The sequence below is a fragment of the Xyrauchen texanus genome, chromosome 30, assembly GCF_025860055.1.
Source record: "Xyrauchen texanus isolate HMW12.3.18 chromosome 30, RBS_HiC_50CHRs, whole genome shotgun sequence".
Taxonomy (NCBI): domain Eukaryota; kingdom Metazoa; phylum Chordata; class Actinopteri; order Cypriniformes; family Catostomidae; genus Xyrauchen; species Xyrauchen texanus.
In genome coordinates, this window is record NC_068305.1 from 10083175 (window position 1) to 10109495 (window position 26321).

The following is a 26321-nucleotide window of genomic DNA, read 5'->3' on the forward strand; positions in this document are numbered from 1 at the left end:
CCAAACTGTCTAAACAATAGAAACATAGTGAATGTGAGCTTGAGTGTGGAAAAAAATAACAAAAATAACAAAATGTGAATATTCATCATTAGTAAAGTTTGCTTTTATAGCTATTATTATTTCATGACTCAATATATATATATATATATATATATATATATATATATATATATATATATATATATTCTTCCTGCAAATACATAAAGACAATTAAGTATTCATCGTTGAGGCTGTTACTTCCCAAGATAGATTCTCACCTGTCGGGGTTAAGTGAGTTCTCTATCTATTCCAACTTTAAAATCAGAAAAGCCTGACACTGCATTTGCTTCCATTTCGTTCAACAATGAGCTCAAAGCAGAGCTAGGAGTTTGTGTTCTCCCTTTTCTCTAAAACCTCAATGTGCAATTCATAAAATACAGGCCTATACTGTGTTTTTATTGCATGCTGCTATGTATGCCTTTTGTTCCAGGAAGCAGTATCTGCAGACAGGCTGCCCTCCCCAGTCTATCACCACATTACATATATTTGACTTACAGAGGATCCAAGCAGCTTAGAAGCAGTAGTTTTTAACCCCAAGTTAACAGCGGTTGGTTTTATAAGGCAAAAAAGATTCCAATGCAAGGCAACGCGAAGTCCCCTTTAGATAGAGCAGCGGCGTTTGGAGAGTCTTTGGTAATGTGCTGAGCTGAGCAGGCCAGTGTAGCTGGTTGCGGAGTGCTCCTGCAAGGCACTGCACACACAGCCGTTGGAGTGCAGAGCGTCAGAGGTCTCGCTGTGCTCCATATAGGTGTCTGAAGTTGACAGATCATGAGAGATGATCATAGGAATGGAGTAACGCATTTTCTCCTGACTTTTGTACCAGAGACAAGAGCACATGGACTGGAAATGCAAAACTTCTGCATAGACATTACACAATCCCTTCCCCGACCCTCCTCCGTGGCCCGCACTAGAAGACGATGGTGGGTCAGACATACAGTGGTTGTTTCCAGCCCCTCCAGAGTGTCTGTTGCGGGACAGCAGCGTGCGCTGTTCGGCATCACGGCGTTCGTCTTCGGCATTCATGGTCATGAAACGTAGCACTACAAGATTCAGGAAAGCGCCGATGACCGTGAGGCCGGTCAGTATGTACATGAAGCTGAAGGCTACGTACTGGGGGTTGGTTTGTAAAGCATTATCCTTCTGCAGGGCCACATAGTCCCCGAAGCCAATGGTGGTGAGTGTTATGAAGCAATAGTAGTAGGCATGAAAGAAGCTCCAGTCCTCATAGCGGGAAAAGGCAGCTGCCCCTACACACAGTGTGCTCATGCAAGATATTAAGCCAATGCATACCATGTTGGCCATGGAGACCTCGGTGTGCCGAAGGCCAAGACACTTTTTGACACGATGCAGCAGATACTTCACAAAGGTGTTTATGCGTTCACCCAGACTTTGGAACATCACAAGAGTAAGCGGGATCCCCAGGAGGGCGTAGAACATGCAGAACACCTTCCCGCCATCTGTGCTGGGTGCCGCATGGCCGTATCCTACAAAATATAATGGGCATAACTTAAACAAACAGATAGAGAGATTGCATACTTTTCGGGCTGTCAAGGTGATTAATCTCATTGTAGTAAGCATTCAGTTCAGCCTGACCTCAAGACAATTATTTGACTGTGGCAGCATTTTATCATAATGACATAACATGGTTCATAACACGTATCACAGCAGTTCAGAGGTCAGATGTCCACTGTATAGTGCTAAAAGCAAGTTAAATGTTCTCCCAAACAGATGAGGTTTCTAAGTTTAGATTCTCTACTGAGTTTTAAATCAACAGAACTGGCCTCCCTAACCGAAACCTTAAACCTGAACCTCGCTGTTAGTGTCATAAGACAAGTGTGAGATGGAAAACATAATTGCTGAAGCAACTAAGTCATATTGTGAAATTTTGTATTCATGCATCGTCTTGTGTGTACTTCAGGACTCCCTTTATACGAAACCGAAGAATGAATGGGTGTGACATCATTTAGAATGAAATCTGGTCAATACCAAGGTGTTTTTGTGTTCGTTTTGATGATTCATAATAGCTCGCCAGAGAAAACTTTCAGGAAAACTTCTTACTGGCTGCTAAACACCTTCTTACTGCCATTGGTCCACGTTATTGGTATGTGTGACCCCCACTACTTTAAGGCCAACAACTAATTCCCATTCAGTCAGTTAAGATTAGTCAACATGAACATAATGGCATGCAGTTATTCGCCAACTGGTGCAAACTTATCTACATCTGTACAACTGTTTGCATAGAGACATTTTCCAAGAACATTTCATTAGATTTTTGAAAAACTTTCTACAAAAGGAATCAAATCTATACTCTAAGTGCCAATTCTGTCTGTTGTTTGATATGCTGCTTCACTCATGTTCAGGATTGAACTTTCCTCCATCTGTGCCGTGCCCTTGTGCATATGGTCGTGTGACAATAAAGTGATTTGATTTGATTGACTGTGTGCACTCTGTATGTACGAACCACAGTATGTCTTGGTATCAAAATGTATTTACATTTTTGAAAACGAGAGGTGGTGGAACATATGTTGGTGTACAGATGTAACATCATTGAATAAGATGTGTTGTCCTAATTTAGAGACGCTCTTCATTAACTGTAAGCCTTTCTACTTGCCATGGGAGTTTTCCTCATTATTCTGGTGAGTGTTTATTTCCTGCCACAAGCATGCGTGAACGCAGCATTGCAACAGCTGGCTGATCACATCACATCACAGACACAAAGCAACAACACCTTATCATTATTCTGTGAGATTTTAATAAAGCTAACCTACCCTTGAACTGCCAAAATACAAACAACACATCACATGCCCCACCAGAGAAAGAAATATATTGTACCACTGCTACACCACTGTAAAGGATGCATATTGGTCTTTCCCACGTGCAGCTTTAGGTCTCTCTGATCACTGTCTGGTTCATCTTCTCCAAACCTACAAGCAGAAAATAAAATCAGCTAAACCTGTAGTAAAGACTGTAAAAAGATGGACCAATGAAGCAGAGCTGGAACTACAAGACTGCTTAGACTGCACCGACTGGAGTGTTTTTGAGGCTGCAGTCACAGACCTGGATGAGCTCACAGATACTTTGACATCATATATCAGTTTCTATGAGGACATGTGCATCCCTACTAGGACAATTTTATCATTCAATAACGATAAACCATGGTTTACAGGAAAACTCATGCCAAGAGGATGCTTACAGAAGTGGGGATAACATTTTCTACAACAAGCCCAGGAACACACTTACTAAGGAATCAGAGTAGCTAAAAGAAGTTACTTTGAGAAGCTAAAATAAACAGTTTTCAGCCAACAATCCTGCATCTGTGTGGAAAGGCCTAAAAACATCACCAAGTAAAAGACACCTACCCCTTGCGCTGTAGAGAGTCAACTAATGGCTGATGAACTTGATGTGTTTTACTGCAGGTTTGAAAAGCCCAGTCTCACACCCCTCTCCCTGCTTCAGGCCCAGACAGTGTTTTACCTGCCTGTCTGAAATTCTGCACTGACCAACTGGCCCCCATCTTCACACAGAACTTCAATAGATCACTGGAGCAGTGTGAAGTTCCCTGCTGCTTCAAATGCTCCGCCATCATTCCGGTCCCCCAAAAAAATCGCTGGACTTAATTACTACAGACCTGTCGCTCTCACCTCTGTGGTCATGAAGTCATTTGAGAGACTGGTTTTGGCCTACCTGAAGGACATCATTGGACCCATATGGGACTGCATTACATCCTTCAACACCTTGACAGACTTATGCAAGGATCCTATTTGTGGACTTAAGTTTAGCCTTCAATACCATCATGCCTGATCTTCTCTCAACCAAATTGACCCAGCTCTCCATGCCTATCCCAATCTGTCAATGGATCACTAGTTTTCTGACAGATAGGCAGCAGCTAGTGAGACTGGGGAAACTCACATCTGGGACCCTCACTATTTGCACTGGTGCTCCTCAGGGATGCATTCTCTTTCTACTGCTCTTCTCCCTGTACACAAATGACTGCACTGCAAAAGACACCACTGTCAAGCTCCTGAAGTTTGCAGATGACACCATGGTCATCGGCCTCATGTCAGGACTGCTGAGAGGATTATTAGTGCCCCCCTGCTCACCCTCCAAGACCTGTATATCTCCAGAGTGAGGAAACGTGCAGGTAGAATCACTCTGGACCCCACACACCCTGACCACTCCCTCTTTGAACTGTTGCCCTCTGGCCGGCACTACAGAGCACTGAATGGCAGGACATCCAAGCACAAGAAAAGTTTTACCCTCATGCCATTTTCCTCAAGAAAAATTAAAATGCATCAGGACTCCCCCATAGTGCAATAATGTAAATACACATCTCATGTACTTATGTAAATTCACATATTTAATTAAATAATTGAACATACCCTTACCTTGCATATACATTAACTCTTGCACATCTACATACACCATTATGTTATATGTCATTTTATGTGTATGTCTATTTACACTCTTACCTTGTTTTATATTCCGTGCCTCACTGTAATGTTCTGTGTGCAATTATTTCTACTATCACCCCAAAAAATTCCATGTGTATGTAAGAACAATAAAGATCATTCTGAATCTGATTCTCAGGGTGGCTGGAGTAGTACATGAACTAGCATAGAAGAAAGAGACAGGGAAGGAATTTTCTTAGTTTTTTGTACAGTAAGTGCAAGTAAAATTCAATAGTAGATACAATTAGTGTGGACTGGTTAAGTGCTCAAGGAACAGATGTGTTTTCAGACGATTCTTGAATGTTGAGATGGTATCAGCAGATTGTGTGAAGGTCCTCTTTGTGATGGGACCACCAGACACTGCTCATCCTTAGACAGCAGAAGACAAGTTGGGACAGAGACCTGGAGAAGTGAATTGAAGTAAGAGGGTGCAGTTCCATTGGTCTTGGAAGTCCAGAGTCAAAACCTTGAATTTGATGTGGGCAGCAACAGGTAGCCAGTGGAGTGAAATAAAGAGTGGGGTGAAATGAGCCCTTTTTGGCTGATTGAAGACCAGATGTGCTGCTGCATTCTGGACCATCTGCAGTTAGCTAGGAGGCCAACAACAGAACACTTAAGTAATCCAGTCTTGAAATGACCAGAGCTTGGACCTGGAGCTGTACAGCATACTCACACTGAAAAGGTATGATTTTCCTGAAGTTGTAAAGCACAAATCTGCAACACCGGGCAGTTGATGAGATATGGACAGTAAAATTATGTTGGTCATCTACCACTACTCCCAGATTATGGGCTGTTCTGGTTGGTGTTAGTGTAGTTGAACCAAGATGAATATTGAATTTGGCTTCAACATATGTGTTGGTTCGGATCACGAGACATTAGACAAGGTTGAGTTTAAGGTTGAGATTAAGGAGGCAGGCAGAAATACAAGCTGAGACAGTAGGGTCATCAGGCTGCAACGACAGGTAGAGCTGCGAATCATCTGCATAGCAGAGGTAGGAAAAGCCATCTGCCTCAATGATCGGCCCGAGTGATGTTGTGTAAATTGAGAAGAGGAGGGGTCCAAGTACTGATCCTTGAGGAACACCAGTTGTCTGCTGTTGTGACTTGGACATCACTCCTCTCCAGGAGACCTTGAGAGATCTGCCAGTGAGGTATGGTTCAAACCATCCAAGCGTAGTTCCTGTGATGCCCAGGTTAGAGAGGGTGGACAGGAGGATCACTGTGTCGAAAGCAGCAGACAAGTCAATGCCTTTGTATACAAAAAATCCAGTGGTGTCTCCACAAAATTCTGTAATTGTTATATCTGTGCTATCATTTACAGTCATTGACAGTAGTTAAGATTTATAGTATCAAATAATGGGTTAGACTGAAGATGGGTTGTGCTTTATTGTGTATGTTATATAGACTCTTGGAGCGTTTAAATGTTGTCACGTTTAATGGTTTGATAGTAGATGTACATGGCAATGAGATACAATTATCCATTTGTTTTAACATTCAATGTGAGTGCGCATTATGCAGTGATTTAAAACAAACTTACTTTACACAAGTATATGCATGGCATTGACATATAATCACTCTTGTTCCAAATGATAACATGTTTTAATTGTTAATATTAATCTTTCTAATCAGCCCTAAGACTTTGTATACATGATAATACTGCCAGTCAACTTGACTAGCAGGTGAACAGAAATAGTTTGTATAAGTGTCTTAAATGTTTTCTTTCTCATTGAGCAAATCAACAACACACTCTTCATTACTACTGAAGCTTGTAGAGAAATCGGTTTTCTTTTTTCAATCTACTTGCTGGAGAACTCATCTGTTTGTACATTTGTCATTGTTCTAATCATCGATAGGCGGAAGGCAGGTCAGCTCAAAGGTGCTTGAGAGGGGGTTCAGTGAAAAAATAGCACCTGACAGAAGGAAGTGCCTACCAATGTCTGAAGAGTAGGAGGAACCTGCTTCTGGCATCAGTCAATCATTAGTGTCCAAACAGTGACAGCAGCCAATTGCTAAACTCAGCCAGAGTTTTAACATATTTCTTCAATTGTATGTATAAAGATTTGATTTAATATAGTTAGCATTGTCATTATTATTACAAGTCTTGTATTCTGAATGAGATAATTTGAAATTAAGAGAATGGATGAATGGATTAACACAAGCCGATCTGGTCACATATTCCAAATGCAAGTCCTTGAGTCCATGTCACCATTGCAAACCCAATGGGAACTACACAGTCTTCTGCTGGCCCTTCTTATCAATCAGAGAATTTGAAATGTTCGTATTTTGCAAAACAATATTATAAGTTTAAATAAATGTCTGTGGACAACAAAATGCTGTCATTGGGCCATTCCTATTTTGTAGGATATAAACAACACAACTAGAATTACACAACATTTCTGCCCAATATTAATATATGTTATAGTCTGAGAAAGACATGGAATGGTGATGACAGACAAATGTCAAGAAAAACATTTTGGTTACTGAAACTGCCTTAAACAACTTGGGTAATCCCATAATTCACCACAACTAGGCTGTTAATGGCATGCATGATGACAAGATCCAAGATCTGCTTAATAAACAAACCATGGGCAATGAAACAATGAATTTATACGTTTAATTTGATATGTTTAAATATATTTAATAGTTTAATAGCTAGTATAAGCATTTTATAGTTTAACTAAAGCCCTCAATTGAAGGTGTTATGCCAGTCACATGACAATCCCCAGTGATTTTATAAAAGGAAGTAACTGAAGTAAATCAAAGACAACAATCCAGAAGCATTGTTTTATTTAAAACATGTTCTGTTTTTCCATTTTACTAATGCTTTCAGAAAATATAACATTGGGCCTTTTATTATGAAGGAGGAAGAAACTTCTTCCACTCAAGCATGCGAGTGATTGGCTGCTGCCAACGAAAAGCCCCTCCATCTTCCGGCAGTTACCTCCAGCTGCTAGTTTGTCATAGGTGGCTTTGCATCACCAACCATGCCAAGGTAAAATTGCTTGTTGATTAGCACCAAGTATTGCAAAATGGGTGAATGTGATAAAGGTGATCATTTGTGTCACTTTTTATGTGAAAGGACTATTTGTTGGCGATTCACCTCTCATAATTGTGTTGTCTTTGGTGTGCAAAGGCCTTTAGTAACCAATCACTTCCATTGTAAGACAAAAGATGCAATACAATTGAATGGTGACTTAGACTAACATATTGACAAATGTCTTTGGTGTTTTACAAAAGAAAGACAACTTTGTCTATGGGCAACTTTGGAACAAAATTAGGGTGAGTAAACAATGGCAGAATACTCATTATTTGGTATTGCTTTCATCTGAGAATAGTTCCGTGATAGACTCAATGAAACGAGAATATCAAAAAAGTTCTTTGCTATTGGTTTGATGGGTAGAATTGAACCCTTATTTATGTATTTAGAGCACAATATCAGATCATTTTGAAGAAAAGGCAGACAAAGATTAAATGTAAGAGGTGATTTTTTTTTAACACTGCACAATGTACAAGACGATCCATACCTTCACCTGTTGAAGTCTAACACCTGTTGTATCAAGAGCTCTTTGGATAAACTGGAATCATTGACATCCCTCTCTTGCATTGACCCATTTGTATTTGCATTGCACTTCGATGCAGTCTATTGCTCTTATTTTAGAAGCAGCATGAATTATTTCACTGAAACTGACTCAGCAAGCCATCTGTACAAACAGGGCTGATGTCTAGAGCTCATTTTCATGTCTCTGCTTCTCTTAATCCATTCAGCTTAAATCTCCCAAAATAACTTTTTATTTTTCTGAATGGTTATTTCACCTCATCATCAAATGTACTGTACTGTAATGTCATGGAAAATCCACACTGTAATTTAACACATTAAAAAGGGGTTGGGGATTAAATACTTAGAGAAGGTGTGAGTGTGTTTGGTGTTGGGGAAGGGATGATGCAAAATAAAGGATTAAAGGTGTTTTCCATTGGTTAAACCAAAAGATAAACCACATTAAGGGACAAACACAAAAGTAGGACTAATGTTTCAGCTATATCTAGCCACATATACAGTATATGTAGCTAAGTGCATGTTAAGATAGATCAAAGGCAGATCTGGAATACATCCACCTTAATTAAAATTACGTCATTGTCAGCCCATCAGCCCAAAATAAAGGAGCAAAAAAATGATTAATAAACAGATTATCCTAGGGTACGTATAAAACTAAAATTCTAGTGCTGAGCAGCTATGTTTAGTATAAGTAACTCTAGCAATGGTTTCAGGGCTGACAGAGTCTGGTCAGATGTCCTGCTGCTGCCACTTTTAATCTTTCACATCTTCTTGAAAATCCAGAGTAGCAAACCAGTGCTGCAGAGTTACATTATTGCATAATGCTATTTGTTTTTTTCTCTTTTATGTAATAATTTGGTTCCTTGATTATATACACTCACCGGCCACTTTATTAGGTATACCTGTACCCCTAATTATTCATGCAATTACCTAATCAGCCAATCATGTGGCAGCAGTGTAAAGTATATAATCATGCAGATACATGTCAGGAGCTTCAGTTAATGTTCACATCAACCATCAGTATAGGGAAAAAATTTGATCTCAGTGATTTAGACCGTGGCATGATTGTTGGTGCCAGACGGGCTGGTTTGAGTATTTCTGTAACTGCTGATCTCCTGAGATTTTCATGCACAACAGCCTTTAGAATATATAGAGAATGGTGCAAAAACCGAAACACATCAATTGAGAGGCAGTTCTGTGGATGAAAACACCTTGTTGATGAGAGAGGTCAACGGAGAATGGCCAGACTGGTTCGAGTTGACAGGAAGATGACAGTAACCCAAATAAACAACAGTGCTATGCAGAAAAGCATTCCAGACTGGTTTGAGATGACAGAAAGGCAATAGTAACTCAGATAACCCCTCTGTACAATTAATCGTAGTGAGCAGAATAGCACCCCATAATGCACAACATGTCAAACCTTGAGGAGGATGGGCTATAACAGAAGACCACATTGGGTTCCACTTCTGTCAGCCAAGAACAGAAAACTGAGGCTACAGTGGACCTACCATTTGTGTAGAAAATCCAGATTTGTCAGACCAGGCAATGTTTTTCCAATCGTCTACTGTCCAGTTTTTGTGAGCATGTGCCCACTGCAGACTCAGTTCTCTGTTCTTAGCTGACAGTAGTGGTACCCAGAGGGATCTTCTGCAACTAAAGCCCATCTGCCTCAATGTTCGACGTGTTGTATGTTCATAAATGCTTTTCCGCATAGCACTGTTGTAACTTGTGTTTATTTGGGTTACTGTCATCTTCCTGTCAGACTGGACGAGTCTGGCCATTCTCCTCTGACCTCTGTCATTTACAAGCCGTTTTCACCCACAGAACTGCCACTCGCTGGATGTTTTTTGTTTTTCACACCATTCTCTTTCAGTCAAGAGACTGTTGTGCATGATCCCAGGAGATCAACAGTTACAGAAATACAGAAACCAGCCCGTCTGGCACCAACAATCATCCATGGGATAACCTAATCAGCCAATAGTGTGGCTGCAGTGCATGATCAGGGGGTGTTTCAGCAAGGCTGAAGGACGCATGAATCAAGCCACGTACAAGTTTATTCTAGAAGAAAACTTGCTTTCTCATCTCTGATGTTCCCCAACTCTGAGGATGGGTTTTTCCAGCAGGACAATGCTCCATGCCACACAGCCAGGTCAATCAAGGTGTTGATGGAGGACCACCAGATCAAGACCCTGTCATTGCCAGCCCAATCTCCAGACCTAAACCTCTTTAAAAACCTCTGGAATGTGATCAAGAGGAAGAAGGATGGTCACAATCCATCAAACAAAGCCGAGCTGTTTGAATTTTTGTGCCAGGAGTTGCATAATGTCACAGAGTATGCCAAGATGCATGAAAGCTGTGATTGAAAATCTGTATTTCTAACAAATATTGATTTCTGAAATCTTCCTAAGTTAAAACATCAGTATTGTGTTGTTTAAAAATGAATATGAACTTCTATTCTTTGCGTTATTTGAGGTCTGAAAACACTGCATCTTTTTTTTTATTTTGACCAGTTGTCATTTTCTGCAAATAAAAGCTCTTAATGACAATAATTTTTGTGTAATTTGGGAAAAATGTTGTCAGTATTTTCTAGAATAAAACTAAAATATTAATTTAAATTTTGAGTGGTCTCTTAATGTTTTCCACAGCTGTGTGTGTGTGTGTGTATATATATATATACATTTATTTTGTTATGCTGTTTTGTTCTGTAATCAATACTATTAATCCATTTCCAATATATCTTAGTGATATTTCAAATATATATTGTATTTATATATAATGTAATATAAATTATGTAATATTATACTGTATATAATTTTATAACAGTAACATTTTATATTATTTTAATATTAATAAAAATATTAAATCTGATCATTTTTACCAGTGGTAAATTGGATAGTCTATTTATGTGGTTATGTGCTGTTTTGTTCAGTGAGCTACTATTAATTAATTTCAAAAATATTTTTATATTTATAATATATAGCATTTTATGCATAATATTATAACAGTATAATTGTATTTTATATAATTTAATAATATTTTAATCACATTATTTTAATGTAAACAATACTATATATTACCAATGTTATTGTACCAATAAATTTTCAAATATTGCGAATCTTTGTTCTGTTTAAGCTTTAAATTATCTTTTATTATAACTTTCAACATATGGAAATATCTGTTGTGAAACCGTCTTTCAAATTTGTTTATAATAATATATAAATATTATTATTTATATTGTGTTGTATGAGGGTAATAGTGTATTTAGGTAATGGGGTTTGGGTAATAGGTAATAATGTATAGGGTGAGAGTGAAGAAGGTTTCCTGTTGTATCTGTCACCAAGACGTTAGCAGCAGATCCTTTAAGTTCTGTAAGTTGCAAGGTGGGGCCTCCATGGATCGGATTTGTTGGTCCAGCACATCCCATAGTTACTCTATCGGATTAAGATCTGGGGAATTTGGAGGCCAAGTCAACACCTTGAACTCTTTGTCATGTTCCTCAAACTATTCCTGAACCATTTTTGCAGTGAGGCAGGGCGCATTATCTTGCTGAAAGAGGCCACTGCCATCAGGGAATACCAATGCATTGAAGGGGTGTACGTGGTCTGCAACAATCTTTAGATAGTTGGTACATGTCAAAGTAACATCCACATGAATGTCGGGACCCAAAGTTTCCAAGCAGAACATTGCCCAGAGCATCACACTGCCTGCCTTCTTCCCATAGCGCATCCCATAGTACCATCTCTTCCCCAGGTAAACTATGCACATGCACCCGGCCGTCCACATGATCTAAAATAAAACGTGATTCATCAGACCAGGCCACCTTCTTCCATTGCTCCATGGTCCAGTTCTGACGCTCACGTGCCCATTGTAGGTGCTTTCTGTGGTGGACAGGGGTCAGCATGGGCACTCCGACCGGTCTGCCGCTACGCAACCCCATATGCAGCAAGCGGCGATGCACTGTGTGTTCTGACACCTTTCTATCATGGCCAGCATTATGTTTTTCAGCCATTTGTGCTACAGTAGCTCTTCTGTGGGATTGGAACAGACGGGCTAGCCTTCGCTCCCCATGCATATCAATGAGCCTTGGGGGCCATAACCCTGTCGCTGGTTCACCGGTTGTCCTACCTTGGACCACTTTTGGTAGGTACTAACCACTGATAATGGGAACACCCCACAAGACCTGTCATTTTGTAGATGTACTTACCCAGTCGTCTAGCCATCACAATTTGGCCCTTGTCTAAGTCACTCAGATCCTTACGCTTGACCACTTTTCCTGCTTCAAACACATGAAATTCAAGATCTGACTGTTCACTTGATGCCTAATATATTCCAACCCTATACAGGTGCCATTGTAACGAGATAATCAATGTTATTCACTTCACCTGTCAGTGGTTTTAATGTTGTGGCTGATCAGTGTATATGTATCCACACATATGAGGATCTCACACTGGAGTACAGTCATCCCAAAATAGACATCACAAGGCACTAAAAATGCTTAAACATCTCTTTCTTCTCCAGCAGAAATCCTGCAGGTTGGTAGTTCAGAGGATTGAATGTTTTGGGGGTTGGAGATTAGGGGGAACCAAATATAATTATTTTAGAATCAACCATTGAAAGAGACATTGGTTAACCTAATAATCTGAATATCCTAATCAGACTTAAGTGTAAATTGCTGTAAAGAACTTTATGGTCAATCAATTGTCCTTTTGAAAAATTAGCTGGGACACTAAATCTGTCAAACTGACCAACAGATTCTCTATGTGAAAAGTCATCCAAAATATATAAAGTGCAAAAAGCCACAGATTCCGACCAATGTATGACCTGCTGCTCTGCTGGCCAGGGGGGTATTTATTTATTCAGTTCACATTCTTTCCATCCAAAACACTCCTTCCCTGCAGAGGAGGGCAAGAGAGGAGCTCATGTACTGCTGTACTTTCGCTGGACCCTGTACTGTATTGATCCCAAAGTCTTTCACATTCAACATTCTGAACACAAATTCAGAAATCAGAAATGGTTTAGGAAACAAACACTTTACTAGTGTTGTTGAAATAAATTGCCTTTTCATAATTTATGTTGAATAATTGATAGGAATATTTTCTCTAAGCAGATTTTGCCAATAATCAAAGGCTAGCTGGAAACACTCAATATTATTAAAATAGTCTCCAAAAATCACATAAGTCAGCATAAAATAATCAATAAGGCTCCAGTGGTTAAATCCATGTCTCCAGAAGTGATATGATAGGTGTGGTGAGAAACAGATACATATTTAAGTTCCTTTTTCTCCTCCCTGCTCAGTCAAACTCCACTTTCACATTCTTCTTCTGGTGTTTTTGGTGACATTCTTCATGCATATCGCCCCCTACTGGGCAGGGAGGAGAAATTATTTAGCAAAAAGGACTTAAATATTTTTCTGCTTCTTATCTTATCACTTCTGAAGACATGGATGAAACACATGGACACTGCCTTTATGTGCTTTTTAAAGCTTCAATCTTTTGGCACTCATTCACTTGCACTGTGTGGACATACAGAGCTGAAATATTCTTCTAAAAATCATAATTGGTGTTCTGCAAAAGAAAGAAGTCATACACGAGGCACGAGGGTGATCCACGGTTCTGGATGGCAGTATATGCTGCTCTAAAATTTGTACCTATCTGTCTGCATTCATGGTGCCCACACAGATGTGCGAGTTACCCAAGCTATGGGCACTAACACACCCCTGGCCCATACAGACACTGGCTTTTGGACCTGAGGCTGATAATAGCTTGGATGGTCTTTTCCTCTTTGGATCAGAAAACAAAAAACACGGTTCCATTGGCCTACTTTCCATCTAAGATGAGAAGGAGCCCAGAGAATTCGGCAACGCTTTTGGACAGTGTTGATGTTCTGCTTTGCATAGTAAATTACTTTTAGGTGAACTATCCCTTTAAGTTCAACATGTGTGCAGCTTGTGAATGATTACTACAGGTAAATGTTTTACCATCAAAACACTACACGAAAACACATCAATAAGTTATATGGCATTACCAAGTTTTTTGGACATGTACCATTACCTGGGAGCACCATGTAAATACAATGGTATATTAATATGGATATCATACACACAAAATTACAGGATAAGATGAATTGTAAATTAATCTATAGTTGTTTTATTACATTCACATATGTACATTTTATGTTGCACCATACTGTAAACTTGTATCCAGAATTGCATTACACAGCACTATGCTGTACCATGGCTTAAAAAAACATCATGTGAATAAGTATTTTAGAAGTTTGTCTATGACTGTGCTTTGTGCATCCAGTTGAAAAAAAGAAATGAAATACAACCCCAATTCCAAAAAAGTTGGAACAAAATATAAAATGCTAATAAAAACAAAAAGGAGTGATTTGTAAATGATATTCGCCATTTGCTATATTGAAAGCACTACAACTACACATTATATGATGTTTTACCTTTTTTTAATGTGCAGTAATTTCAAATCAAATGATTGCAACACACTCCAAAACTTTGGGACAATTGAGTGTTTTCCACTGTGAAACATCACCATTTCATCTAATAACACTTATTAGGAGAAATATGGGCACTGAAGACACAAGTTTGTTAAGATTAGAAAGTGGAATTTTCCCCATTCATCCATTATTCAGGTCTTCAGGTTCAGAATTGTACAGGGTCTTCGTTGTCGTATTGTGCGCTTCATAATGCACCACACATTCTCAATTGGAGATGTCAGGACTAAAGGCAGGCTATGTAGTATGAATGTAGGAAAGGACTGTTCTGGATGGCAGTATATGCTGCTCCAAAATTTGTACCTATCTGTCTGCATTCATGGTGCCCTCACAGATGTGCGAGTTACCCAAGCTATGGGTAACTCGCAAACTAACACACCCCTGGCCCATACAGACACTGGCTTTTGGACCTGAGGCTGATAATAGCTTGGATGGTCTTTTCCTCTTTGGCTCAGAAAACAAAAAACACGGTTCCATTGGTCTACTTGATGAGAAGGAGCCCAGAGAATTCGGCAATGCTTCTGGACAGTGTTGATGTTCTGCTTTGCATAGTAAAGTCTTAACTTGCATCTGTGGCTGCAGTGGCGAATGGTGTTGACTAACAAATGTTTACTAAAGTAATCCCAAGCCCATACTCATGATATTCTTAACAGATGAATGACGTTTTTAAGACCGTGACGTCTGAGGGATCAGAGATCACGCACATTCAGGAAAGGTTTTCGTCTTACCCTTTACGCACCAAGATTTGAACAGATTTCTTGAGTCTTTTAACTATATTGTGCACTGTAGAGGGGGAAATGCCGAAAATCCTTCCAATTTGTCTTTGGGGAAAATTTTTCTCAAAGTGCTGGATTATTTGCTGAAACATCTGTTGGCAAATTGACAAGTCTCGAATGATCCTTGCTCTTGAAGGACTAGGCTGTTTTTGGAGGCTCCTCGTATACTATGACCAGTGTTGGGGGTAACTCGATAAAAGCAATGTGCGTTATGTAATCAGATTACTTTTTTCGAGTAACGAGTAAAGTAACATATTATTGTTTATTTTAGTCCATAATATCGGAGTTAAAATAAAGTAATGCGTTGCTTTTGTACACCTCTACTGTTCCTGTATTGCCAGAAATCAGGAGTAAAATTGTGCAAACTTCGAGGAGGAGACGTAGTGCATGATGGGCATTGTATTTCTATAGAGTGTGAGGCCAGAGAATATTTAGCAGATAGAGATGAGTTACTTCTATTTAAATGAATGGGAGGAGTTGGAACACCCAACCAAGAAGCACTAGCCCCCAACAGTCAACGGATGTAGAAAGGAAAACCTGCCTTTGGATGAGAAAAGTTGACTCTGGATCAGTGACCTCACCTGTTTAACATCTCCTGTTTCACATTGCCTTGTTATTTGAACGTGTCAAATTGTTATTACCGTAATTTCCGGACTATAAGCCGCAACTTTTTTCCCACGCTTTGAACCTCGCGGCTTATACAATGACGCGGCTAATATATGGATTTTTCCCGCTTTCAAATTTTATTAAAAAAAAAAAAAAAACATTCTGTGACGTGCTCAGTTTTTTGGCGGCGTGAAGCTTTCATTAGACCAATGAAATTGCCGAACGGGTTAAGTTCAAAACAACTTTTTTTGTTTACTGTTTAGATTAAATCGAGCGCGCTCAAACTTCCCATCATTCTGATTACGGTAGTAATTTTGTCACCCTCACCATGGCAAAGACATGGAGAAACGCATATGTTGCTGCTTTCAAGTTGAAGACGATTGATCTGGCTGTTGGAAAAGGAAATAGAGCTGCAGCACGGGAGCTTGGTCTTAATGAGTCGATGATAAGACGTTGGAAACAGCAGCGTGAGGAATTGAGTGCAAAAAGACAACTAAATCTGAGGCTATTCAACTCCGACACCGAAGGAGATGACTTCAGTGGTTTCAGTGCACAGGACGAGGAAGATAGTGACCAGTGACTTTATTGGTAGGCTACTGTTTACTGCAAATGTTTTATACAAGCCGTGTGTGGTAGCGGGGGTGTGGTCACCCTGATAGCAATAGACTCCGGGGCGGATCCGCCCTCAAACCGCCAGGTCCGCTATTCTCTCAGACTCAATTCTGCCATGCGCACAGAATATGCCCCGCCTACAGACAGCGCACTGTCAACTCGCGGACTCGCTACAGACGCTGGGCGGATTCGCTGACTGGACGCGCCTATTTTCAACCGTCACCATCACTGAATCATTCTCCACAGTGGAAAAGCTGCCTTCAGTTCAGCGAGGACGGAACACGGTAAGAATAGTTAAAATATGCTTTATTTGTACAGTTAACGTTACTTAGCCTGTAATATTCATACCGTTCAACATACCGATGTTTTTATTTCTGAAATGATTGTGGCAAAACAACTTAGCAAATTGTCATTGGCGTAGATTTGAGTAAAATGTATTTGGTAATTAATAACTCTGATTAAAAATATATTTGGATGGAATTATTTCTCTCTGGGAGGTGAGGTCACGTAAGTTAGCTCTCCGGATTTTTATCAAACCCTGAGCGCATATTTTCTCCACTTTCCAGTAAAATGTCAGGCGAGAAATGATCGTGTTAGGCCTACCGAACTTTTTAAAACTGAATTTCTGTTATAACGTTAGTTTAAGTCCATTTGTGTTTACATTTTGACAGTTCCACCACCCCATGTAATGTTGTTTCAGAAAAATTAATTAATATTATATTAAATCATGATATGGTGTGTGTGTGTGTGTGTGTGTGTGTTCTGTTGCAGCTTACAGTTCGTTCAAGTGCCACCAGTTTTTTTGGAGTTTCATCTTTTCCATTCATCTGAGTAAGGTAAGATTAAATAGTACTGTTTCAAACTTGATTTAGCCAGCTGGTCCAGACACTGCTCCAGACTACAACATTTAGCCTAACTCTCTTCTGCTAAACTAGTTTGAGTCTATTTTTGTTTACATCATGACAAATATATTCTCCACCACCTCCCCATGTAATGTTGTTTCAGATAATTATTTCATATCATATTAAGATACTGTGTGTGTGTGTGTGTGTGTTCTGTTGCAGCTTACAGTTCGTTCAAGTGCCACCAGTCTGGTTTTGGAGTTTCATCTATTCCATTCATCTGAGTAAAGTAAGATTAAATACTGTTTCAAACCGTTTTCAAATTTAGCCAGCTATTTTGTCAAATACTGACACTGGTCCACACTACAGCATTTAACACTTTTCTACTAGTTTGAGTCTATTTTTTTTTTTACATCATGACAAATAAATTCTCCACCAAAGTGGAGTACCAAACTGAGAGACGCGGGGACTTCCTCGTCTCCTTGCGCTTGAATATTTAAATTGTCATGGCTTAAAAATTCGCAAATAATAAGTGTTTATATTCTGACTATTTTAGACAGAGATGCCAACCGCTACGGAGTATCCCATTACCTGCCGTGACTTGCCATAGAAATAAACCAAGAGAAGTAGCTCTGGCTACAATGTTCTACCGCAAGATGCATACGTTTCTGTTTATTAACCGCTAGAGCGTCAAAAGTTACAGTGTACATATAAATGTCAGATTGTACACTTTTGTTTTAAAGGCAGTGGTTATGTCTATCCTTTAAAAAAAACAACTTGGTAGTTTCAGTGTGATTTCATGTCATTTAATGAAAATCTGCTTGTGTATTACAGGTGCTGTGAGAAAGAGCCATGTCTCCCGTGTCGCCACCAATGACGAGATTACTGAAGAATGTAATACGGTGGTTCAACCTGGCAGCAGATAGGGAAGCTCAAGGAGCCGTCCCACTGTCAGCATCCTGACCCAACAGTAGTGAATTTTTTTTAAATATTTTTTAATGTTATTTCATTTAGTAAAATGTTTTTAAATCAATAAAACAATGTTCTTGAAACAATTTATGGTTGAATTTCATTTTTCTGTAATGTCTATTCAATGTAGCCTATACATGAATAAAACTATTAAAATAGTAAAAAAAATAGTAAATACATTTATAGACTTTAATGACCTATTTTTTTTTATATATATATAGTTTTATTGTTACTGGCTAAAAATTATGATTTTCAAATTTTTAATGATTTCATGTTTTATTAATATTAATAAAGGCATACACATTAATAACTATTCAAGCTTTTATAGAGCAATCTAGTCTATCTAAAAAACATTAGATTTGAAACATTTCTGTAGTTTTGGCCAGATTACTAGTTTTGAATGAGGGATCTGAAAGGTTTTCAGACCGAAATGAACGGGTCCAGATCGGATCCGCGGCGGGTGAGCTGCTTTATCAGCGGATACGGGTAGGGTCTGCTGCGGATCTAGTCTGGATCCGCAATCCTTATCCGTTCCGGATTCGTTGCGCTGTGCAAGTGGACTCCGTTCCGGATCCGTTTTGCGGATCCGTTACGGAGCTTGTGATACCTCCGTGGCAGATCCGTTCCGGAGTCAGTTTGCTATCTGGGCAAGCGCCCGTCCGGGAGAGAAAAGCTGTAAGGGCGCTTACACCTGCGCTAAATTATGTCTAACACCGGTGTCTAATTTCAAGTGCCCTGCTTCACGTGTCCTTCTTGGGAAAACTGTCACACGGGCACCAGTGTGACAGTTTTCAGCAGGGCACTTGACGTTCCAGGTAAGGCTTTTAATGGCCACAGCAATGTTTACAATCAATTTTATAAAGTTTCTCAATTCTTCTATGCGCCAACACTAGACTGACGTGTGTCACTCTCTCAGCTCTGTGGCTGCTGCCTTTTTATGCTGCTCTCCCCATGCTTACTGAAATTAGACACAGGTGTTAGACATAATTTAGCTCAGGTGTAAGCGTCCTTACCGCTTTTCTCTCCCGGACGGGCGCTTGACCACGCCCCCGCTGCCACACCATGTTTCGTTAAAGCCTGAGTAAAGTTCATTTGTTTAAATGTACCGGTAGGCACCTGCGGCTTATAGACAGGTGCGGCTTATTTATGTTCAAAATAATATTTTATTTAAAAATCAGTGGGTGCGGCTTATATTCAGGTGCGCTCAATAGTCCGGAAATTACGGTAGTCTTATATTGCCCGTCTCAACTTTTTTGTAGTGTGTTGCAATCGTCAGATTTTAAATGACTTTGTACATTTTCAACAAACAATGAAATTCACAAGGAAAAATATAATATACTGTGTAGTTTTAGTGGTTTCAATATAGCAAAGGGTGAATATAATTTACAAATCACTCCATTTTTTATTAGCATATTTCATACTGTCCCAACATATTTGGAATTGGGGTTGTAGCTTAAATGTAGAAAGCTACTTTTGGAATGAAGCTTGTGGTGTAACTTGCTAGTTTCTCTGAAGTGTAGCTTTTAGCTTAGCGTAACACATTTTTCTGTTCAGTTGTTGGTAGCTTAGCTAGCTAAACTTTTTTAAATAGCTTGCCCAACACTGTTTAGATGTCACAAGATTGCATTGTATAAAATACAGGGCAAAAAGTAAGTGTTTATGAACTGCTAATCTGCTGTTTTACTCGTGATTTGTGTAAAAGATAATAAAAGTCAATGTTGTTGTAAAGTCCTTAAGTGTTAATTTCACCAGAAATCTGTTGAGACACATACAACAAACAACTAAGAAATCACGTTGCAAAAATGTAGGTATACTGTGGTAAAGTGAATCTGGAACCAGATTGGAGACACTGACTAAAGTGTGTTGAAGCTTTTGGTAGATTTTATTAGTCTCATCTAAGCTGCTTTTTTGAAGCATTTTAAACTATCAAATGCTCTTTTTTTCTGGAACAACGAATATAATCTGTGGGTGAGTCTGTTGCAATAAAGCCTCCTATCTTTATACCAATCGATTAAACCACCTGGTCACTGTGCAGTGCAGTGGCGGCTGCTGGTCTTTCAAAGAGGGGAAGCTCATTTTCGGCCTACATTATAAACTTATTTACCCTATTTTTTGCACTAAATCAATCTTAGGTGTTGATCTGCCCTGCTGTTTAATTTTTTCCTCGTAAGGAAGACTTTCAAATGGCTTCGCCAAAATCAGGTCGACAATATTAGCACCGTCTGCCATCGTGTGCAGTTTCACCCGTACGACGCTAGCCTAGCCTACTGTATGAATGAATGAATGAACAAACGAACGAACAAACGAACAAACGAACGCTCTAAAACAAAATATATTAAACTTGGTAAAACTGAAACAAGGAATGTGGTGTATAATTGTGGGAAATGTATTATGCAAATTGACTAGCAATTTCGCCAAACAAGTATAAAGAAATAGGTTGCAGCAGTTTGTCTTTCGACTTCACTGGAGAAATCCGCGATGGGACTGAGCGCGAAATAGCTTCAGTGACTTCTTATAGTACAGATTCGCTGTCAATCAAAAGGAGATGCAGTCTTTCGACAGATCCTCCAATCATCACGCGGAAGCCCGGAGTCCGGGCCAGCCCACTCCTCATTCACCCCCAGAGACGCTGAGCGTCCGTGGGCGGGACATAATCGCAGCATTTATCCAATGACCGTCTATTTTCGGAGCACTGAAAAAAACTGTTCAGAGCAGCCCCATTGAAGTCAATGGACGCTCGGCTTCAACAGGGAAATGCACTGACGCTACGGGAATGTATGAGAAGTAAATCGAGTCAGCCGACCTGCTATATGTAATGTAGCTGATTCTGAACGAACTCGTCTTCGAGATGAACGTGTTCTAACGCATTTTTAGTCAATAAATTTTTTACACAATTGTACATATTTGACCATTATTTTTTTGATATTACAGGGGAAGCTGAGCTTCCCTTGCAGTCTTAAAGAAATCCCCACTGGTGCAGTGCTACAACACTTGCCTAGTGGCAACAATGAATGGGGGGATCAGGTTTACTATACCACAGACAGCTGACAGTAAACAGTGCCATGTTTACAGAGTGCATTGCATTGACAATAAGGTGCTGGCAGGCTGGTTCCTTTACTGTTGATTAGATTACTCATGGCAAGTGTACACGGTAACCTGATCCATACTAGGCACATGAAACAGATCTTACCAAGAATGTGTCTGATAAGAGGGAACACAGCATTCATGACAATGGAACATTAATTCAGTTGCGTTAACTTATTAAACTGTGTATTAAGTTACTAATCCTAGTTTTGGTAATATGATTTACAGTCAATTACATAATGACATAAGTTCAAAAATAATCAATATCTACATTATTATTTCAAGAAAGACGATAATAGGAAAGTATTGTTGAATAAGAAATATTTGTCTTTTTAGTTGCTGGCAAATAAAATGGACATTAACATATTTTGAAAATGTAAGAGAAAGTGTTTCATTAGGCAGCCTAATCTCATGAACACACGTGACCGTGGCAAAAATGTAGCAAATTGAAATTATGTGCTTCGTTACACGTTTCGCTGCAGTTTACAATCGAAATGTCCAGCGGGGGGCGACAAAAGCGAGTGAAATGGGCTACGTACACATTACAGAGTTTCAGGAGTGACAACCTAAATTTTCATTCCATGTGAGTATGGAATACAGGAGTTACTCCCACAATTGCAGTGACTGACAAGTGATAACTATAGCAAACATGAATGTTAAAGGTTTAACCCATTTTGTGTTCGCTATTTCTGAGGAAAGAGATCTGTGTATTGTTCTTTTTAGCTCCCTAAAAAGCTAAAGAATTAAATAAAATAGCTCACTGCACTTTATTCCCTGCCAATCTGAGTTTGTGTTTGACGAATCCATGGCAATACATTTTTTAGTCCTGACAAATAACAGAATAACAGTTTGTAAACTCTTATGGTTAACCAAAAATTACAAACGGTTACCTTGCACATATTTAAGGTATTAAGGCAACTTTCGCGTTATCATTTTGCATTAAATGCATGCAGGATTTAAATATTTTAAAGTCCTCCATACTGTTGCACGAATTCTGTCGCTTATATGAATTTAAACTATCAGCTTTGTTAGGTTATGAATTGCACACATTTCACAATGCAACGATGCGTGAAATCGAGCTTGCGTAGCAAGCTGCATCTGCGTTCACGTACTAATGGTGCATTCAGACCAGAGGCGTCGAGAGCGTCAAATTGACCAGAAGTCATTCATTTTCTATGGCAGCCAGCGTCTCTTGGCGGCGAGAAGCGGTGCGGCGCGTCTTGGGCGGTGTGGCCATCAGAGGAAAGTTCAAGTGCAGGCAACATTATGGTAATGAGCTTTGACATGGTTCGGCGGCAACCTATTGGAGTATAGAAGTGCTCCGCTCTAGCGAAGTCTAGAGAACAAAACAGTGTAAACGTTGGTTCCCACCAAACATTATTTCCGAAGACAAAATGGAAGAGAAACTGATTATTGCCGTGGCGGGTTTTCCCGTAATATATGATCTGTCCCTGTTTGCTTACAGGGATATGAAGAAAAAAAACAATGCATGGACAAAGTTGTCTGAAATTGTTGGTGTGCCAGTTGAGTTTATGAAGTGGATATTATTGTTTCTATAATATTATATAATAATATATTGAAAGATTTCATGAGGATATACACTTGTTGAGATAGGTCAACAAAAAGATACCAGTCGACATGTCTGGATGTTTTGCATCCCATTAAATATAGTTCACAAAACCTAGCCTTCTGAACGAACGTTGCCACCTATTTTATAGTCAGAGCGTCCCCGAATCTTTGATAGCGTTGTTGGCAGGGCAGCTAGAGCTAATTTTGACGCTCTCGCCGCCTCTGGTCTGAACACATGATTAGAGTGTGTTTGGGCCTACAGGCTGTTCTCTGTAGACCTCCAAATAAATGTGCAGCACCTGTGAGACGCGGATTCCCTGAGGGGGCACTCGAGTGCATGTGCTCGTGCTGCTGTATTCCAGCATGCATTTGGCCGAACAAATTGTATTTCATATAAGGCTGACATTTACGTGAATTTATAATAGATATCTCAAAATAAATAGATAAATAATTGATTTAGAGCTTGAGGCCCCAATTGGCCTGGTGGTTAATCCATCCCTGGCACAACTGTGTCTCGTTTCGAAGGTTGCATGCTAGGTAGGACACGTCCTTTGAAGGCTACAGTATACCGATTGTCCTCCTTTAAACAAGCCTTGTTTAAATGAGACGGCCTTCATAGGACAAATGGAAATGGAAAGTAACATGGGTGCTATGACAGCACGCCATTTAAATAATCCGAGCGCTTTGAGTGAGAAGGTAATATATGAGGTACATTTTAAGAGTTATAATGACGTAAAGTGAAAAGAAAATAGGTGTACTTTTAGTCTAATACTTTATTTGAATTATATATTAATATAATTATACATGTTATATACTCTGCACCCTTCTACTGAGGTACTACAACTTTGGAATTAACATTCCTTGCGTTTGAACATCATATTTAAGGGAAATTTGGCGCCATTTTTTTTTAAAGACATTTCCGTTGAAGCAAAGAATTGTGGGTTCTGAGTGCCCGTGATTCCCGTGAAAGAAGGTCGCATTCGGACTGTCCTGCTCTCTTTTCTGAAACGAGACAGCCTCGATGACGTATGCGGCCGACAAATGCGCGACCTCCGGAGGACGCAGCCTTCCAAACGAGACACAATGAGTGTTAACATGATTTCAGTGTTATTTCCAATTTTGCAATTTCATCACCATGACGACGTAATGTAAAGAAACCCTAAAACGACTGTACAAATTTGAATTAAACATTTTTTTTTAACCGTTACCTCTATTTTTGCTTTTCAGTTTCTTTTTCTTTTTTTAAGAAAACGAGGGACGAGTTGAAATATTTTTTTGTGGTGAACAATATTATGCTACAAATGCATGCTGTTTTTGAGCTTAACTTGTATTGAACCCGGAATATTCCTTTAACTTTAAACAACGTCTAAGTAGGCTATGTTTACATAGAAAAACAATTGAAAAACAGCGCTGACTGACGCAAACACGCATTCGGCGTGAACGGCCCCTTGGAGTCTTCAACACAGGAGCCCAATTGCTCATAGACTGTATAGTGTATGGTCATAACGATTATTTGGGCAGTCGTGTGTAAGGAAATGTAACTAAATAAAACGTATCAAAGTTTGCTTTATGGAGACTCGTTTGTACCGTGTTTCTGGCTTACCTATAGTGGTGATAACAGTGATGGCGAAATAAAAGGATCCAGCGAACTTCCACTGGACCCCAGCCTTGTGCGGCTTCAGATGCAGTACGACCCGCTCCAGCTCGTCAAAATTCACTTTGCTCAAGTTGTACTTGTCCATGAGCTCCCGTTTCCGATCGTGCAGGACCTTCTTCTGGGTGATCTCCATCTTCGACTCTAAAGCGTCGAAAACGGCCGCTCCGACGAGCAAATAAGTGAAAGTGCAGATGATTAACACGAGGGTCCTAATGTTTTGTCTCTTCATGGTCAGGGCAAATTGAATTAGCCACAAACTTTGAAGACTGATGGTGATGAGGGAGCACCGGACTGTTTCATTGCGACAGACACTGTGAGGAGTGAAGCAACGGGACTCACTGAGCTGTTCCTTCAGCACCACGGGTGGACATGTGCCCACTGAGTCAACAGATTTCAGACGCGTTTCATCTTTATAACCGCCCATTGGTAGTCTATACATGCGTCAATTCAGAGTTCCTTAACAAAAACATTTTAAAGGCACCTCTGAATGTCCTGTTGTAGATTTGTATTCCCTTTATGCCTTATTGTTATTATTATTATTATTATTATGCCTAATATAGACTAAAAATGATCTTGAAATATATGCCTATGCAATATCATTATTTACTAAAGAAATACATCTGATGTGCATCAATAATTGAGCTCAATGTAATGCCCTCTCTTTGTATTTTAGTGCCACTAAATGAATTAGGAAAGCTCAGATAATCATCACCGACGGCTCTGCCCAGATTTCAAACAACAGATCTGCTATCCAATAATAAAAGGACAGATATTGGCATCTTCGTTTGTCATGACATGACAGAATCAAAACGTGATTCTTTTCTGAAATTAATGACAAAAGGACCAGAAGTTAGCTATGTGCCAACTGCCAACCAACCCCTGTAGCCAGCCAACCCCAAGTCTCTCCTTCTGAAAATCAGATGCACTATGACCTGTACATGTGGTGACTATCCACGAGAGGACGTTGTTGTGCAATATATCCATACACATTGTGAGGTACAAATAAAGGTATGAACCTTGCATATTTTGCATTTTCACATGTTTTAATATATTTTTGTTGTTGTTCATCTGTCATTCAAGTCACAGCTGTAGAGGCTACTCTAAAGTCATTAAAACAAACTAGCGACAAAGCCTATAAACTCGGTGATAATCCATCATTGCATTGCCTACTCTTTTCATTATATATAAGCTACAACTTTATTTGTTAAAAATAATCAAACAAACAAACCAACCAACAAAAAGGCCTATCTATAAAAATAACACTTTTTTAAAAACCCAACCCATTTTTATACTTTAAAGGTGCACTCTGTATTTTTTGGATGTACACTGACAGCTAGGATCCTGGATGGGCCCCCATGAGGAGACCCTCTCAAAAGAGCTTTTGAAGTGGTCAGTCTTCATCTCCTGTGAATGGTCATGATTTTAGCCTGTACCAGGGGTTCTTAAACCAAACTAGACATTTTGTGGGACCCACACTTACAAAACCATGTAATACACTGTATTTGCTGTATCCTTTAATTTATTAACCTTTTTATGACTAAAACAATTGTGATATTGACAAACTCTTACGAAAACCATTATTATCCTTTCACAGAATTATTTTGTTTTTTACTAAAATTAAAGATTTGAACATGCATACAAGCATGCAACCCCCCAAAC

At 39.4% G+C, this 26321-nt stretch overlaps 1 protein-coding gene across 1 annotated transcript; it reads right to left on the reverse strand.

The window, feature by feature from the left end:
• Positions 1 to 222: 222 nt before the first annotated feature.
• LOC127624322 (potassium channel subfamily K member 3-like) lies at positions 223 to 24986 on the reverse strand. The gene is made up of 2 exons (XM_052099102.1): positions 24609 to 24986; positions 223 to 1523 (listed from the first exon to the last, which is right to left on the reverse strand). The coding sequence occupies exons 1-2, from the start codon at positions 24889 to 24891 to the stop codon at positions 640 to 642; spliced, it is 1167 nt and encodes a 388-aa protein (XP_051955062.1). The 5' UTR covers positions 24892 to 24986; the 3' UTR covers positions 223 to 639.
• Positions 24987 to 26321: the final 1335 nt, after the last annotated feature.